Source organism: Sorghum bicolor, chromosome 8, assembly GCF_000003195.3.
Source record: "Sorghum bicolor cultivar BTx623 chromosome 8, Sorghum_bicolor_NCBIv3, whole genome shotgun sequence".
NCBI classification, from domain to species: Eukaryota; Viridiplantae; Streptophyta; class Magnoliopsida; order Poales; family Poaceae; genus Sorghum; species Sorghum bicolor.
Window position 1 is genome coordinate 54,921,704 of NC_012877.2, and position 19,021 is coordinate 54,940,724.

Below are 19,021 nucleotides of genomic sequence, written 5' to 3' on the forward strand. Positions count from 1 at the left end.
ACTCAACTGTAAGAATTAATCCATCTTCAAAAACCCTTCTCAAAGATAAATATATATCTCAGACTCTTTTTGAGGGTCAGTCTTCAGTTACACATAATAAAAAGATTCTGTTACTTTTTAATTCATAGTACTAGGTAGTGTGCCCGTGCGTTGCTACGGGACAACTATATTATTGTAGTAAAAATATAAGGATCACACAATAATATAACAATACTATAAAATTAAATACCAATGTTAAAGTGTTGTTTAATCCAAAAGACAAAGTTCGTGAAATTAACATAGACAAGGAAAACACAGCGGCAAGAACCACAACAACAAATTCCGACATCACAACAACCGGCCGGAAAACCGCCCTCAAAGAAAAGATCACAAGCAACTTATGACCATACAAATCCACATATTAGATCAAAGGTGATGCCTTTAGGGAACAGGGGTGATCCATCGCAACAACGCCCCTCCCCCCGCTTTAGCAGGCGCGGTGGCGACGGGGATAACTTTGGGTGCCACTTGGCACCTCACCTATAGCCCATTACAAATTAGATCATGAAAAAGGAAGAAGGACATCAGTGCACAAAAGGCAATTAAGTAGACGAGTGAAAACCAAAAGTTGGCCTATGTAGATCACAAAGTCTAAATCACCACTGCCCTTTATCAATTGACTGCCCTAAATAACAAACTCAGGACTGCAGAAGGAAACATACAAGCACATATGTAAAAGTTTAACCATGTCTTATAACTGCCATTGGACTCGACCAACGTTCGTAACAAATGGACACTATCAAATGAGTAAATTTGTTAATTTGTAAAAACTAATAAAATTAATCTTGCCTTTCTTTTATATAGGAAAAAATATGTTAGCCAGGTTTATTGTGCTATCCAATTTTTAGAACGAAATGGATATAAGGTTATAAAAAAGAATTCAGGGTAAAAATGGTACATATTCTATTACCAATAGAGCTAGAGTGCACAGAATTGCTCCAGCCATGACGTCTGCAGTACTGTTGACGCCTTGATCACGACGATCTTAAAATGACTCCTATTCACTGTTGCATAGTAAAAGCAAAGCTACCTAAGAAACCAGTGAGGACCCTAAAGAGCCTACTAAGCACTGAAGCATGATAGTTTCTTGAGCTCGTCAATGATGTAGCGGCAGCCTCCATGGCATCGGCGTGTTGTGTGGCAGAGGCGGCCGCGAACACGATGGATTCCTCAGCATGGACGGGCCCAGGCGGTGCGCCACAGCTAGCCACCGCAGCAGGACACACATAATAAGCACAATCTGCATCAAGCTATTATAGTCATATTGTTAAGCCAACCCTCCCACTACACATAAACATTAACCCTTCTTACATCTAAATACATAATGAAATTCAGCAGTCCGATGTTTTCAAATTGTCACACTTCAAATATTTATATGGACCTACCACTGCTGTTACGGCGACACGAGAACACAAACTTTTGCAAGAGAAACCAATAATGACACTAATCGATTTAATATTGCATACATCAAAGCAGCTGATGGCTAATGGAAATCAGTTTTTATACATGTCTATATTAGAATAAGATGTTGCTCTGCTTGTTTCATTGCACCTTGTCACTGTTCAGATTCTAAAGTCACTAACCGTTACCACAAAATAAGTAAAGCTATTTACTCAGGCAAAAAACCATTATGTAATAAGACAGAAGGATATGACATCAATGTTAAGCTGCTCAATGTCGAACGAAAAAAAACTACTGAAATAAGGGCCATAGGTGTACCTTGAGATGGTCAATGTCGACACCATGCCGTTGAAGATGGAGCTGCCAGGCTTATAGGGCTACACCACCACGCCAAGAAGTGGATCACCATGTACAACACAAGAAAGCAAAGGCAAATTGACACCTATTGCTCTGCAAATATGCATGGATACCACAAAATGCCATCATATTTCAAGATGGATTTCATAGTTAGCCCACCCACCCACCCACCACAAAACTCTCTCCCTGCAAATAAAAGACAACATGGATAATGTTAGCATCTCCAAATCATACAATGCAATCTATTATTAATTCAATTGTGTTAAATCTATCCATGATCACCTAATAGTTATTCATTAACTCACAATGAATAGCTTTTATATTTTTTATTTCAGACCAGATAAGAGAAACTAAAAAAAATGAAACAATGCATGCAAAGGCATCCTCAAATCAAGTTTGCGTTCACATGTACTTCTCTAAAAGTAATTGCATAATAAACAATATTAAATAAAGGTTTTTTTAACATCAGTTGTTCCTATGCAAGGGAAATTAAACCTGTATAGGCTTGCTTTCTGTACAAGTGAGTAACTGATATCATATACACGGCAGTCACTATTATAGGCATACTTTTGAAATACAAACTGTATAAGTGACTGTTTCAACCCTAATCAGTGTTAAGATCATATAAGGTAAAAAATTGTGTATGCTCCAAATCACCATGACTTTGCATCCTTTCCAGCCTTTGCATCAGGTTCCTTTTCAATTTCACTCTGCACTGTGAAGTAGAGCATAGTCCAAGCCTCTGACCAGATGTGTATGCTCCAAATCACCTGAAAAAGCATAAAGTGTAAATGGAACGTCAATCAAAGCGCAGCTCATAAGATGGAAATATAAAGAGTGGTATCTGAAACTCTCCACCTTTATTTTCGATTACAAGAATACATGAATAGTTGCTTAGGTTAAATGATCAAGTTGGTGCTAACTCTTTTTATTTTAGTTGGAGAAAATGTTCTGAAACTGAACATTTGACATTACCAATTTATCAAATTTATAAGATTATGTTAAGTTAATCTCTTTTTTTACAGAAGTCATGATTCAGATAGCTCATGCACGTGTATGCCAAATTGTTCATACACATAAAAAGTAGTACAAAATAGTAGTAAGAAGTAGACATGCCAAAAGGAGTTTGGCCACAAAAAGAAAATTATCTCCTTAAAGAAAGTACAGAATCACGACCAAACCTCCAAAATATTTGTTTTTCTCAAATGAAATCTTGTGGGCATCTTCAAATGAAATCTTTTAGTACGGAGATTATGAATTGAGAAAACATAGAAAACAAATTAATCAGTAAGCATAGATGGAAAGTGCCGATAAATGAACATCTGATCTATTATTACCTGAAATCAATCCCAGGAGGTGCCACCACATGAAACGAACCCTTCTGTAACATGAGTCCCAATTTGCTACTGTAAATTTAATGCAGCTCCTCTGCTGCAGTGCAACAACAGCTGGTGACATGTATGCAAAAGACAATCTCGTGGAGATGGATAGTATATTAAAAACAAAAGGCTAATACAAGACGACCACAATTACAACAATGGAGACAAGTATGCAGGCAACAAGTGCAGGAGCAAACCTTGCAGACAATTCCTCAAACACTTCCTGAACGTCATCACCAAAAGCTGACGGGGCACTTGTTAGCATCCATCCGCCTGCCCCGCCACACATGTATGCCCGACCATGTGCTTCTTGTACGCATCCGGCCGCCGGGCCACCCACGGTGTGCGTCCACCCGGCCACCCGCGCGTACGTCCGCCGGAACACCTGGTAGCATGCGATTGTAGGAAGGCGCTCAGGGAAGAGACCAAGCATGTGGAGGAGGAGGCTACGCATCGAAGTCAGCCGGTCGTCGCTAGGAGGAGGTCTTCCCTTTGGCCGCCGCTCGTCGAGGAGGAAGCCGCATGGGTGTAGGTTGCGCCATGATCGTCGATCTGTTGTAGGCTCAGTGGACTGCAGGGCGAGGGCGAGGTCGACGGCGCAGGCCGCGATTGCGCTCTGTGGACTCGCGCGGGGAGCGCAAAAACAAATCTTTGGCCGCACCTAGAGGCAGACGACGAAGAACTTGAAGAAACTCGATGGCCGCACCTGGAGGCGCGCGCCCAACGGCGAGGTCGACCGCGCGGGCCGCGATTGCGCTCAAGGACTCGCGCGGGGAGCCGCCGAGCTGTGCAGCGTGGGGAAGCTGGGCGACGGTGACGGCGAGGGCGAGGGCACAGGGGCAGGGGTAGGGGCCACGGTTTCTTGGACCTCTCAGCTGGGTGCGTGGCCAACGGAGAGGGCGACGGCGCGGGCAGCGATTGCGCCCCGGAGAGGGCGACGTCGTGGGTAGCGATTGCGCCCTGTTGCCTCGCGCGGAGAGCTGCGGAGCTAGGCGACGGCAAGGGCGCAGGGATTCTTCGAGGTTTGGAGCTCAGGCCTCAGGGTGGACGTCGTGTGCGCGATAACCGCGAGAGGGGGGCGGGGCGACCGAGGGGTGCCGGGGGCGGGGGCGATAACCGCGCAAGGGGGGGAGGGGGGGCGATAACCGCCCGGAGACGATGACCTTCGGGTCTTTTTAGTTGTAGAGATATTGAGATGGTGTCGTTTACGTATAATGTTTTCTCTCGTCCGGTTGTGGTAATGTGGTACTATTACACTTGAGCCTCTCTTATCCGGTCCAAAGCCAGTAGCCATATTAGGCCGCCAGTCCCGGGCCATCAGAATAGCAAAATCCGCTAGAAATCATTTTTATAGGGACAACATGCATAGTTTACATCATAGTAATATGGAATTAAACATAAACATGAAATGTTTTAAAGGTGGCAAATCGATTTTGGAGTCTCTGCAACCGATGCCAATAATTGATTTACTTCGATATTATATAAGGCCATGTTTATATCTCCTAAGAAAAATGAAATGAGAATAATATAAGGTGCAGAAGTGAGGACAACACTACTGAAAACTATATTATCTGCCAGACAGAATTAAATTTTTTGACAGTATAATGCATCTCTAAAGGTTTTGCATTTGGACTTTGCATTCTTATAATTTGCCAAAAATCATAAAATACTGTCCAAAAAAATTAATTCTGCCCGACAGATAATATAGTTTTCAGTAGTATTTTTTTTTACAGTATTTAATTCTTGGCCTTATTGAGGTCCAAGCATTTAGATGATTTTGGAATCCAACTTACCTATCTCAAACCTACTATTTGGAGATTTTGAACATACAAACATAATAACCACTATATATCAAAATGAGATGCATATTTTACATTTACTATCTAAAATCTAGATTCTCACCATGAGAATGAGATCCAAACTGACCGTAATAAGGCCTTGTTTGATTTTATCTCAGATGTGTTACTTCAAGATATGGATGAACAAATGTGGTAGCCCTTTTTTCTTCTCTTTTGCTAGGATCACTTATATTTTCAGCTCTTGGACAGTACATGTTTCTCATCTCCTAAAATACCAATCGCCACACCGTCGAAAGAAACAATTTCGGTGAATACATCTAGTTGATCATCATGCATGTGATGATGTGATCGGTGTCCATGGCCATTGGCCACGGCCAGCCATAACACGCGCGTGCCGTTCATCCACCGCCGCCGCCTTGGTGCCGCCGGCACTCCTCGTCCAGCGTGTCCATGGCGAGCCCGCCGTGGAACCTCTGGGCAACACGGACGGGGTCGTGCCGCCACCGCTTCCGCGATTCCTCGACGACGGCCTCCTCTTCCTTCGTCTTCAGGCGGCGCTGGATCACCTCGAGCGCCGGGACGCGGCTCTCGCCGCGCTCCAGCGCCGCCCTCATCTCACCCCAACGGACGCCGTAGAAGTTGTGGAGGAACTCCCGGCACTCGGGGAGAGGGAACAGCGCCTCCAGAGAACGGTCGCCGCCGCCGCCGTCGCCATGCGCGGTAGTACGAGTACGAGCACGACGCAGCAGCTTCGTGACACGGTCGCTCGTGGCCACCAGCTTCGAGTAGTAGGTCTGGAACTCCCACTCCTGCCGGAACCGCCGGACCTCGTCGTCGTCCCGCTCCGGCCCCGCCGCCGCCGCCGCCCCGGCCCTGGAGCTTTTACCTCCGATGGCGGCGGCGCGCCGGCGTGGTGGCTTCTTGTTGTCGTTGTTGTCGCTGTACGCGTGATGGACACCGGCGGCATCGGTGCCGAGGACCCGCGCCGCGGCCGCGCTGCCCGAGAACTCGCCGTTGCCGCTGTGGGGCTTCTTGGCTCTGGACCGTGGCGCGTAGTCGTAGTCATCGTCACGGCCCTGCGCCGCTGCTCCGCCGCCTGAGCTTTCACCGATGCGGTGGAGTCCGCGGCCGCCGGTGCCATCGTCGTCGCTGCGGCGCTTCTTGACGTTTCTCAATTCCAACACGGCGACGACATGGTCGTGTTGCCGGCCGATGCCTCCATCGTCGGTGCGAGGCTTCTTAGCATCGGGCATGCCGGCGGCCGCGGCGTGCGAGGAGGCCGCCGCGGCGCGGTTGCGCTGCCGTCGTGCAATGGCAGTGGCAGGGTCGTGTCGTCGGGCGTTGCCATCGTCGTCGGCGCGAGACTTCTTATTAGCATCGGGCATGCCGGCGTGCGATGAGACCGCCGCCGCGCCGGCGCGGCTGCGCTGCCGTGCCGCCGGTCCACGCGCTTGTTCTTGTTGTTGTTGTTGCTGCAGCTTCCACTCCTGCTCCCCCGGGAGCCACGCGGTGGCGAACGCGTGGAGCAGGCCGACGTGCGCCGGGCCGAACGCTCGCCTGGCCCTGTCGTAGATCTCGTCGGCGAGCATGTCCTCGCTGCCCTGCGCCTCGGACAGCACGGCGAGGAACCTGGCATGGACCACGGGGCCCGCCGTCTCGTGCACGCGCTTGACGAACGCTAGCGCCTGGGCGGCGACGTTTGGTGGCGCTTCCGGTGGCGCCGCCGCCGCGGCCGTCGGATTCTGCCTCGATTCGCTCCACCTGCGGCTGCGGCTGCGGCGCGGTCTCGTCAAGGCGAGGCCTTGTTCGGCGATGGCGTCCATGTGGACATGCGCGGTGAACCTGCGGAGCACGTCGGGGTGTCCACGGAGGAGTTCCGCGGCGCGGGACCCGACGGCGTCGGCGTCGCCGCCGTGCTTTCCCAATCCGGAGAGGAGGCTCAAGAACTCGTGGCGGACGTCCGGGGCCGCCGCGAGCTCCGGCAGGATCTCGTCTATGAAGGCCATGCTGTCGGCGATCTGCTTCCGCGAATACGCCGCTGCCGCCGCCTTCGCCACCGCTTCCGACGACTGCTGATGATCCGCCATTATTGCCGGTGATTGCATGGTTTAGATCGTCGCAACAGTAAGACAAGCCAACCAAGTGCTTCTTCTTCTTCTTCTTCTTCTTCTTCTTCTTCTTCTTCGATCGTCTTGTTCAGATCTTCTCCATTTGAAATGAGATGAGCAATGGCATGGCGGATCGAAGAAATACTAGGGTAGTTGTTCTTGTTGGAGATGGATCTGCCGAAGCCGAAGCCGAAGCCGAAGCCGAATCGAGAGGGAAGATTCCGGCTGATGCACGATAAGAATACGTATATATAGTGCAACACAAAGAGTCCGGTCCCTGCACGAGCACCGATACGTAATAGCACACACATAAAGAAATTACAAATAGCTTGGAGTTTTTATTTTTATTTTTATTTTTATTATTTGACAAAGAAATAGCTTGGGCCTTGGGATTGTGCTCGGTTTCGCGGGGCAGGAAAGGGAACAAAAGGCAGGGCGCAGGGTGAAGGTTCCGGGCCAGGCAACTGACTCATGTCTTCCGTATTGGGCTGGTTTTGGGTTGGACCGGGTTTTAGGCACAACTTGTAGCCTGGTCCAACTTAAGGTCTGATTGAGACTCCATCAGTCTACCAAGGCATTGTTCAGTTGGCAAAACTTTTTAGTTTTGGGTATTGTAGCGTATTTTTTTGTATTTGATAAATATTATTCATTGAAAGATTCGTCTCGCAAATTACAGGCAAAATATGTAATTAGTTTTTGTTTTTGTCTACCTTCAAAATTTTTGGGTACTTTTTGGTCTTGTTTAGTTCGCGAAAATTTTTGGGTTTGAGTAGTGTAGCACTTTCGTTTGTATTTGGTAATTATTGTTCAACTATGGACTAACAGGCTCAAAAGGTTCGTCTCCTAAATTATAGATAAACTATGCAATTAGTAGTTCTTTTATCTATATTTAACGCTTTATGTGTGCGTCTAAAGATTCAATATGGCGGAAAATCTTTAAAATTTTTAGGAACTAAACAAGGCCTAAAATCAGTTATGTTCTGCACCAGCCCTCAGTCAGGCTCTCCGTGCGTGCATAAAGCCTCCTGCAGTCAGACTCTACTGAAACACACAAATCGGCCGTTTCTGCTAGGCCTGGCTCACCTCGTGCGAGCAAGCATTGAACGACGCACGACGCGTGAGATAGAGATATGTGGACACGGTTGAACCAAACAGATGTTGTTGTTGGCCTAGTTGTAATGACCCAGGTAACCAAACAAGGTGTTGTCGCATGCATAAGGCCTAGCCAAAGCTGGCCTGGCTAGCTCTGCGCGTAGAGCCAAGCTCTACGGGCAACGAACCAAACAACCCCTTACTGCTCCATAGAACACCTAATAGGCCAATATGGGTGTGCTTGGTTGCCAAATAGGACTTATATCGCATATCGGGATGCAAGTTGAGTCGATCTATACTTTAGAGAAAAGAGGATGTTTGGTCATGTTGCATGAATGGATGCAAAAATCTATGAAGCTGTTTGGTTACCACTTACAGCATGAGGGGATGTCAGGGTAGATATCGAGCCAGCTTGGCTCGTTACAGCTCGACTCGTTATAGCTCAACTCGTTTAGAATCTGGCTCAACTCGGCTCGTTTCACTAACGAGCTAGAGGAGCAGCTCGGCTCGGCTGGCTAAATAGCTCGAGCGGCGCGTTTTGCCTCGCGAGCCATGTCTCAAAAACACAATACATGGAATTTTTCTATGAACAGCAAGCCAACAAACACTAGGTACATATAAATTTAACAAAGGAGAATATAATCCATCCATCGATTGATCCACAATTCGTCAAAGACTCTTAAGTTTAAAGGCAGACCACAAAAATAGTTTTACTCATACAGTTTAGACTTTAAACATCATCTAAGAATGACTTGTGCGGCGGCAACGGACTGCAGAGTCCACTCGACTCCGTAGGGTTGATGAGTGACGAACGACTGATGCTTAGGGTTTTAGTTTGCGTTGGGCCGAGGCAAACGACTAAACGAGAGATGTATGGGCTGATGAGCTAATTTTAGGTGTTTGGCTTGTGAATTTATTGGCTCGTTCGAGCTAACAAGTAACTCACGAGCTGGCTTCAGCTGGCTCGTTTTAAATCGAGCCGGATTGTTATAAAACGAGTCGAGCCATTAATGAGCGAGCTAGCGAGTTTTGAGTTTTTAGACAAAGAAATAGCTTGGGCCTTGGGATTGTGCTCGGTTTCGTAGGGCAGGAAAGTAAGCAAAAGGCAGGCCGCAGGGTGAAGGTTCCGGGCCAGGCCACTGACTCATGTCTTCCGTGTTGGGCTGGTTTTGGGTTGGATCGGGTTTTAGGCACAACTTGTAGCCTGGTCCAACTTAAGGTCTGATTGAGACTGCTCCATCAGTCTACTAAGGCATTGTTCAGTTGGCAAAACTTTTTAGTTTTGGGTATCGTAGCATGTTCGTTTGTATTTGATAAATATTATTCAATTATGAACTAACTAGACTTAAAAGATTCGTCTTGCCAATTACAGGTAAACTGTGTAATTAGTTTTTGTTTTCGTCTATATTTAATGCTCCATGCATGTGCCGTAAGATTCGATGTGACGAATAATCTTCAAAAATTTTGGGTACTTTTTGGGAGGCCTTGTTTAGTTTGCGAAATTTTTTGGGTTTAACTAGTGTAGCACTTTTGTTTGTGTTTGGTAATTATTGTTCAACTATGGACTAGCAGGATTAAAAGATTCGTCTCGTAAATTATAGATAAACTATGCAATTAGTAGTTTTTATCTATATTTAAGGCTTCAAACGTGCGTTTAAAGATTTGATGTAACGAAAAATCTTTAAAATTTTTGGAAACTAAACAAGGCCTAAAATCACTTCTGTTCTATTAGATTCACCTTGGAAATAGAGTCTATGGAGTATCTCTTTAGGGCGTTTGGTTGCATGCACCAGCCCTCAGCCAGGCTCTCCACGTGCGGGAACGAACATTTGTTTAGTTGGCATATCTGCTGGGGCAGGCTCCACGTGTGCAGAAAGCCTCTCGCAGCCAGGTTCTACTAAAACGTAGAAATTGGTCGTTTCTACTAGGCCTGGCTCACCTCGTGCGAGCAAGCACTGTACGATGCACGACGCGTGAGATAGAGATACGCGGACATGGTGAACCAAACAGATGCTGCTGTTGGCCTAGCTGTAATGACTTAGGTAACCAGACAAGGTGTTGTCGCATGCACAAGGTCTGGCCAAAGCTGGTCTAGCTAGCTCTGCACGAGCTAGGCTCTACTGGACAATGAACTAAACACCCCCTTAGTGCTCCACCGAACACCTAATACTAGGATGTGCTTGGTTGCCAAATGGGGCTTATATCGCATATCGGGATGCAAGTTGAGTCGATCCATACTTTAGAGAAAAGAGGGTGTTTGGTCATGTTGCACGAATGGATACAAAAATCTATGAAGCTGTTTGGTTACCGCTTACCGGCATGAGTGGATGTTAGGGTGGATATCGAGCCAGCTTGGCTCGTTACAGCTCGGCTTATTTAGAATCTGACTCGACTCGGCTTGTTTCACTAACGAGCTAGAGGAGTAGCTTGGCTCGGGTCGCTAAATAGCTCGAGCGGCTCGTTTTGGCTCACGAGCCAGATGCCAACAAACACTAAGTACATATAAATTTTACAAAGAAAAAAATAATCCATCCATCGATTGATCCACAATTCGTCAAAAACTCTTAAATTTAAAGACAAACCATAAAGATAGTCATACTCATACAATTTAGATTTTACATTATCCAAGAATGACTTGTGTGGCGGGGGTGGACTGCAGAGTCCACTTGACTCCCTGGGTTTGATGAGTGACGACTGGATGTTACTTTTATATATACTTAGTGTTTGTTGGCTGAAAGGATTTTCTTTAAACATGTTTTAAGAAAAGAAAGGAAAAGGATTTTTTTTCATTGACTGAAAGGATTCGAACCACTTTTCCAAAAAGTTTTAAAACCAAAATTTGATTCATATTTTAAGATTATTTTTTGGAACATATGTTTAGACTTTTTTGAAATTTAAAACTCCTTTCTTTAAACATGTTTAGAAAGCACTTTTAAATACTTTTCAAAATAAAATTTTGAGCTTACTTTTAAAACTAATTTTGAAGAAAATGTTTGAAGCTTTGTTTTTCAAAAACAAAGGGGAGCATATTCGTGGTTGGATCGAGTTTTTTTTTTTTAAAAAAAAAAATCATTTTTGACACAACAAAACTAATGCAACAACACACTTTAGTTAACTTTGTAGAAAATTTCTAAAGCACGATTTCCCACTTCAATTAACAACAAGGTAAATAAATCTTGGAAAAATAGAAAAAAAAATTAATTCATTTACTTCATCGAGTGTTTTCTATTCAAAACCAGGTCATAATCTCGATGGGTTCTTCGGAGGGAGTTTCCAACTCAACATACTCAAACGTCGGGGGACACTTGCTCCCAAAGCGGCTGAAATCCAACACATGAGGATCACAAGGTTTGCACACAGTTCTCACCCTGCTGGCGATGGAAGGCTCCGCTTTGGCAAACTTGAGCTCACCCAGGCTGATCTTGGTGGGGGATAATCATGAGTGAATGTCGGTGCGTTGCTCCCTTAAACATAAAATCACTCCTTCTTCCGATCTCAAGTTTGACCAAATTTATATGATAACATAATAATATTTATGATATCAACTAAATATCATTAGATTTTTCATTTAGTATCTATTTGATGTTATAAATCTTTCTAAATTTTTCTATAATGTTGATCAAATTTAATATACTTTGACTCTTTAAGATTTTTGGAATACCTTGTAATTTGGTATGGAGGTATAAGTAGTAGCTCTTGATCACTAACTGTCAGCACAAACACAGACACTCTCGCTGAGTAGCAGCAGGCCAGCAGCAGCGTAGCACGATGGTGGCCGGCAGCATCACCGAGGAGGTGGCGGTACTGGCCGTCCCGGCGGAGCGCCTGTGGAAGGTGGCCTTCGGCGAGACCAAGTCGGTGCTCCTGCCCAAGGCCTGCGCCGGCTACATCGACGCCGTCGAGGTCGAGGTCGGCGGCGACGGCGGACCCGGGAGCGTCACCACCATCAAGGTGGAGTACGAGCGCCTTGATGGCGATCAAGAATGGTGGAGGCCTACCTCGTCGCGCACCCCGACGTGCTCGCCTGAGAGGCAGGGGACGGATCGCCGCCGCAGCTGGCTCAGCTCCTGCCTGGGAAAAAAATATATACAAAGCACATATACACAGGGGCGGAGCCAGGATTTGAACATAGGGGGGCCGTGCAAACCAAGAACAATCATGTGTGTCAAAATATTACATGACAAAGGTGTACATAGCACCAAAATAAACGTTTGTGTTGCGATGCAAAAAAAAGCAGAAAAACTAAAAAAATAAAAGAAAATTTTAACTAGTCTCAAGCCTCAAACATTCACCTGATCATTCTATTTCTTTGTCCAGGAAAAGAATCACAATAAAAACAAGTAGTTAAATGGGGGCAAAATTAATTAGTACTAGATCCTAACATCAAATGACAAACAATCAGTTACATATCATTTAGTCTTAGACAAAACGATCACTTAAACAGGTAAAACGGTTATTTAAATAGAAGGTTAAACAGAAACATCATACCACTGTTAGTGTTTAAAAGTTGAGTACAACGGGCTAAATGACCGTTTAGAGTTTAGACGAATATTGATAGAAGCACAGGAGATAAGAAAGATAATAGCAAGACTAATGCTAAATAATATAGATCCCATCGTTGGAGATCAATCAGAAGGATTAAACAAGGAAAACGGTGATTTTCAATTAACTAGCTAATTAGAGTGTGTGGTAGGAGACAAACTGATGTTTGATAGGCAATAATAAAAATAAAAGATATGAAGAAAATATTAGAAAGATCTAGATTCTATTTGTATAAGAAACTATTAGAGATTAATATAAAATAAGAATAAAAATCTTAGTACAGATAATATCATTAACTAGCTAATTAGATAATTAAATATCTAATCTATGTGGTGTATTAAGGGAGTTATGGGAAGGTTGGGGGGTGCCAGGCCCCCCTCAGCCCCCCTTCCCTCCGCCATTGCATATACATGAGTGTTTTTTGTTTCCAATAATGGGAGCAAGTGCTCCTCGATCTCTTCGGGCCTTGTTTAGTTCCAAAAAATTTTGCAAAATTTTTCAGATTCCTCGTCACATCAAATCTTTAGACGCATGCATGAAGTATTAAATATAGACGAAAATAAAAACTAATTGCACAGTTTGGTCGAAATTGACGAGACGAATCTTTTAAGTCTAGTTAGTACATGATTGGATAATATTTGTCAAATACAAACGAAAGTAATACTATTTATATTTTGCAAAATTTTTGGGAACTAAACAAGGCCTGCTTGCTTCGCTTTCCTTGTGTTGTGAGGGAGAAGAATGTTTAAAAAACAGCACTATGTTTAGGTGCTAATTAAAAAATTGAAACGTTAACTCTAATTGCATAAGCGGTGAGGACTATGTGAGGAATAAAGGTTTGATTTAGAAGCTCAGGTGGATCGCTCAATGGACACAATTTTCGGCAAAATTTTTGATTGACTTTGTGTACAGAATCCATATCCAAAGTAAGTTTCCAACGCAACACTCAAAAGTCTGAAATGTTTTGCATTTTTGCATTTGTAAGAATACTTCGGAATTCCAGGGGTCCAAGTTTATCGTTGTCAACATGACACGGTTTCTTTCCAGAACAATTTTTTTTGGTTGACTTCATGAACCTTTTGGTCAATTCTGACGATCCCCCAGAACCAGAATTTTGACATCGAATTTGCTACTGAAAAAAACTTCTGGAACATTAGGGCGTCCCCAACGCGCCACGCTGGATGTTAGCCTCAGACGTCCACGTCGGAACACGAGTCACAACTCAGCAGCAGTAGTAGCTTGCAGAGTCGCAGAGCAGCTTGCAGAAGCAGTAGAGGTTTCACTGACAAAAAGTCTCAAACTACCACTAAAAACTGCGTTGGGGAGAGGGCTGCTCTGCCCTGAGATACTACTCAAAGAAAAAGCATGCTTACAGGATCAGCTTTAACTACCGTTTGTCTAGTAGCCTGCGTTGCAAAATATTTTAACGCTTGGTTACTTCAACTTACATGGAGCAATCTTTTTCTTTGAACCACCATTCAAACCAACGTGCGTTGGGTGTGCTCTTAGCGTGGTTACAAAACTCCACTGCACTGTCAGAAAGAAACATTAGCATCCGAGTGACAACATTACGTCAGTCACAATATACAGTTTACAAACAACATAAACCAACTAAAGCAGGTCTGCAAATCTGATACAATGGCAGTAGCTCGTCAGCTACTGAAGAATCAATCACACACAGTCCACCATCACAACTAGTAAACGAGTAACAGCACCCCATGAAGCAAGCACACCTTCATGTGAGTCCAGACATTTTGAACACATCATACTACAAACTACGGGAAGCTGAATCCGCCGCCGCCGCCGATGAGCTCCCTGGCGCCCGCAGGAGGGCTGATGTAGACCCAGAGCAGCGAGATGGTCATGGAGATGAGCCCCGACCAGACGAACACGATGGTCGGCACACGGCCGCGGCGGCCCAGGAGTCCCTTGGCGAACGGGTAGAGGTGGCACAGCACCCAGAAGCTGAAGAAGGCGCCGCCCAGCAGCTTGCTCCACTGCGGGAACTCGCTGTACAGCGTGCGCGCCGACGCCACCGCCACCGCCACCGCGTTCACCATCATGATCGTCACGGGCGGCACCATCAGGAAGCTCCACCGCACCTCGTACAGCTCCGCGAACGCCTCCTCCTCGCCGTCGTCGCCGGCGCCCCCCGGCTTGGACGTCAGCGTGAAGGAGATGTCCACGCCGGCGATCACCTTGAGGAGGCCCTGCAGCACGGCCGCCGGGTGCGCGCTGGTGCCGCCGATCACCCAGAACTGCTCGTTCCGCCACCACTCGTGCAGCGTGATCCCGGACCACTTGATCTCCAGCAGCGCCAGCATGCAGAGCGTGACGGTGATGACGAGCAGCAGCGCCAGGAACGTGGCGTTGAGCGACTGCACGATGAACTTGCCGGAGAAGAGGGAGACGGCCGGGAGCACGCAGTAGACGAGGAGGAAGACGGAGGTGAACGGGTACATGCCGACGTTGAAGTAGGCCACCCGCTGGAGGAGCTTCATCCGCGGCGACGCGAACAGCGCGTTGTTGCGGGAGAAGAAGATCTCCACGGACCCCGTCGCCCACCGGAGCACCTGGTGGAGGCGGTCGGTGAGGTTGATGGGCGCCGTGCCCCGGAACGCGTCGCGCCGCGTCACGCAGTACACGGACCGCCACCCGCGGTTGTGCATCCGGTACCCCGTCACCACGTCCTCCGTCACCGACCCGTAGATCCACCCGATGCGCCGCCCCCACTCCGTCTTGTCCTCGTAGAAGCACGAGATGACGCTGATGGCCTCGGCGACGGTCGCCGCGTCGAGCGGCTCGCGGGGCACGGCAAGGGCGCCGGCGGGGCGGCCCTGGTGCGCGCCGGGCGTGTCCTGCAGGAGCCGCCCCTGGTACTCCGCCACGGGGATGGACGCCACGAACGTTGCCGAGCTGCCGAACCGCCGCGGGAGCAGCGCGGACGACTCGATGTCGTCGAGCTGCTGGAAGGCGTCGTCCTCGATCGGCGGCAGCATCATCTCCCTGTCGTTGTTGTTCTCCCTGTCCGTCTTCTTCCCCATGGTGGGCTTCCTCAGGAACAGCTTGATCTTCTTCCTCCCGAGCCAGCCGTGGTGCTCCGTGGCGCGCGGCGGGCTGAACCCGTACAGCGCGGTGCGGCGGAAGACGCAGCCCGTGCCGACGTACATGGGGCCCTGCAGCCCGTCCATGGCGCGCATGGCGACGTCGAAGAAGACGAGGTTGTGGTTGGCGTACCGGTCGTTGGGGTCGATGCCCTCGAACCGCTGCGGGAACTGGACGTAGCAGACGCGGTCGCCGCCGCGGTCCAGCATGAAGCACATCCCTTCCCGGAGCGCCGCCGAGTTGTGCACGTAGTGGTCGCAGTCCAGGTTGAGGATGAAGGGCCCGTTCGACATGATGGCGCTCGTGCGCACCAGCGCGTTCATGGCGCCGGCCTTCTTGTTGTGGTCGTACCCCGGGCGCTTCTCGCGGGACACGTACACCAGCATCGGCAGCCGGATGTCCACGCCCGTCGTGTCGATCAGCCCGCCGGACTCCGCCGGCTCCGCGCCCAGCACAGGCTCTGAAGTCGGAGGCGCAAGCATTGCCTGCAATTCAATTTCAGGCACACATCAGCATCTCGAATCTACAAATGAAGAAATTTGTAGATTTTTTCAATCAATCAATCACCTGAATGATGCCGGCGTGGTCACCACGGGAGTGATCTGGCGCAGAGGTGAGCCAAGTGCCAGGCCACTGCGAGCCGTCGGACATCCATGTCGCCTTCACGGCCGCCGCTGCCTCAGGCAAAGCTCCGGGAAGGGTGCCGGCGGCCATGGCCTCCTCCTGCTGCATTCTCCTGGCACGCAGCTCCTCGCCGGCGTTGTACGCGTCGGAGCGCCGGCGGATGGCCTCTGGCAGCGAGTTCACCCTCACCTTGAACTCGTCGTACTCCCGCTTCACCTTCCGCCGCTCCCGGACGAAATCCACGCGCACCTTGTTCCTGAGGAAGTCCCTCTTCTGGCCGAAGTAGGCCTCCGGGCAGCGCGGCTCGACGCCGTGCTTGCGGCAGAACGGCACCCAGGTGCGGGCGAAGCTTGCGGTCTCGGCGAGCGCCTCGAAGGTGAGCAGCGCGCCGCCGTCGTCGGAGAGGTAGCAGGCGAGCTTCTCGACCGGGTAGTCGGCGGCGAGGATGGAGAGGATGGTGTTGGCGGTGACGAGCGGCGGCTCCTTCTCCGGGTCGGCGGTGGAGACGAAGACGTCGATGCCGGGCAGGTCGGAGTGGCCCTTGGGGTTGCGCGCCGTGGGCAGCTCGAAGCGCTCGGCGAGGACGTCCAGGTCGGCGGCCCGGTGGATCGGGCAGAGCTTGGGGAGGCTGTCGAGAAGCCAGGAGAAGGCGAACCAGACCTCGCACGTCACCGACAGCGCCCACAGCCACACCGCCTCCGGGTTCGGGTGCCGAATGCGCCATGTCAGGAAGAACCCCAGCGCCACCAGACGGATTGCGATCAGCAGCCTGCGCCGGAGCAGAGCAACGAGCAGAGTGAGCACAGAAATTACTAGTGAATTTCAGAGGGAATTTTTTAAATCTCCTGCCATTGATTTGATACCTGTAAGGACTGAGGATGGCCTGAGAGACGCTGGTCTTCCTGGTGAGCGGCCGGCGGCAGCGGGAGCCGAAGTTCGGGGGCTCCTCGAACCCAGCGAAGCCGCCGCCGCCGTTCCCGTCCTTGGGCCAGAGCGCGTTGCCGTAGCCGTAGGTGCCCTTGGTCTCGAAGAGCCAGCGCGCGTGGTCGAACTCGGCCGGCTTGCCGCCGCCGCCGCCGTTGTTGCTGGGAATCTTCACGGAATGCATGATGGAGAAGCGCTTCGCCATGGACGTGAGCGGCAGCTGGTCCCTCTCCTCAGACGAGGAGACGGCCTCGTCATCCTCGCCGTCGACGTCGTCGTCATCAGTGTCGCTCCCCGCAGAGTATGGCTCCTTGCAGCCGGGGCAGTTCCCCGCGGCCGCGACGCAGTCCGCGTAGCACTCGCGGCAGATCATGAAGCCGCAGTCGCACGGCCCGCCGCCGGCGCCGGCGCCGGAGGCCAGGAACGCCGGCATGTCGCAGCCGCGCATCTTGCACGACATGTTACCGGAGGCCGCGACCGCGGTGCTGTTGCCGGAGGTGTTGAGCACGTGGCCGCGCGTGGCCTGGTTGAGCCCGCCAGTGAAGATGGTCCCGGAGATGTAGCTCCTCTGCGGCGGGCGCACCTCCGCCGCCGCGCCGCCGTCCTGGTACGCAGCCGGCGCCGGCTCGTCGATGGAGTCAGCGGACGCCGCCACGTTCCGCTCCGGCGTGGGCGGGATGTGCACGGTGTAGTGCACGAACTCGGCGCTGTCGCCCACGCCGGCTCCGCCGTCAAGCGACGCGTAGCGGCTCCCCCAGCTGCGGCGCACGGGCGAGAGCTGCAGCGTGGCGACGGTGGTGGACGACGCCAACGCTCCCCCGAGCGAGTGCCTCGGCGCCGGGCTCGTGAGCCCGATCCCGCCGCCGCCGCTCCTCTTGATCACCCCATCCCCGGGGCTCTCCGCCGCCTTGCCCCTCGTCGGTGACACCGTCACCGTTACCTGCGACCCCGCCGGCAGCGACAGCCGCCGCGACATCGCTCCCCGAAATCAAATCAACTCCCCTCACTAACAAAAGAAGAAACTACCGAACCAGACCAGCTCGATGGGTGATCTCTGAAAGCTCAGCTCAGATCCGCCGCCCAGAAAAGGACGGAGCTTGGACACACTCCTCGCGCTCCCATGAACCCGTGGAAAAGCTCGGAGAAGGTTTCCGGCAATGGATCGGGCCGGGAATTATAGGGCTGTGGAGGCTGGAGCTCGTGGGGGGATGAGTGAGCAATCGATGAGCTCGCGCACCGAGGAGGAGGAGGAGGAGGAGGAGGATCTGGTGGGGCGCAGAGCGTGGCAGCGCCTGTATTTATTCCGTCGGATTCTTCGCCGTCGCTTTTTGAAACGGCGAGCAGAGTTGCCGGCCGCCCCCAACGGTCGGGTGGCGCTGACGTGGCCGCGCAACGGTCGGGGGCGCGGGGCGGATCCGGCCGTCTGTGGGGGATCGGACGGTGTACATTTGGTTGAGGCGAGCGGGCAATGAGGATGTGTAGCCGTTTGGGAAGGAGGGGGGGGGGGGGGGAGGAAGCTATTGGGTGGGGGCCACGCGGGGGAAGGGACGAGAGAGAGAGAGCGGGGTGGGGACCACGTGTAACTGACGGGTGGGCCATGTGAAAGGGGCTTTGGGTTCGGCTCGGCAGGGTTCAGCCCTGGCCTTCTTTG

The 19,021-nt window shown here is 50.1% G+C and overlaps 1 protein-coding gene and 1 long non-coding RNA gene across 8 annotated transcripts; both read right to left on the reverse strand.

The window, feature by feature from the left end:
* LOC110429842 lies at positions 201–4,308 on the reverse strand. Of its 7 annotated transcripts, none has more exons than XR_002447029.1 (6): positions 3,374–4,308; positions 3,135–3,225; positions 2,455–2,567; positions 1,759–1,983; positions 950–1,289; positions 201–519 (listed from the first exon to the last, which is right to left on the reverse strand). It is a non-coding gene; the product is annotated as an uncharacterized LOC110429842 (long non-coding RNA). The 7 variants fall into 7 exon arrangements; XR_002447031.1 differs by lacking the exon at positions 201–519 and having other exon boundaries at positions 800–1,289; positions 3,374–3,792; positions 3,883–4,308; XR_002447032.1 differs by lacking the exon at positions 950–1,289 and having other exon boundaries at positions 3,374–4,307.
* Positions 14,246–18,647, reverse strand: LOC8068819 (cellulose synthase-like protein D4). The gene is made up of 3 exons (XM_002443294.2): positions 17,310–18,647; positions 16,390–17,215; positions 14,246–16,307 (listed from the first exon to the last, which is right to left on the reverse strand). Exons 1-3 carry the CDS (start codon positions 18,344–18,346, stop codon positions 14,493–14,495), a joined length of 3,678 nt encoding a protein of 1,225 aa, XP_002443339.1. The 5' UTR covers positions 18,347–18,647; the 3' UTR covers positions 14,246–14,492.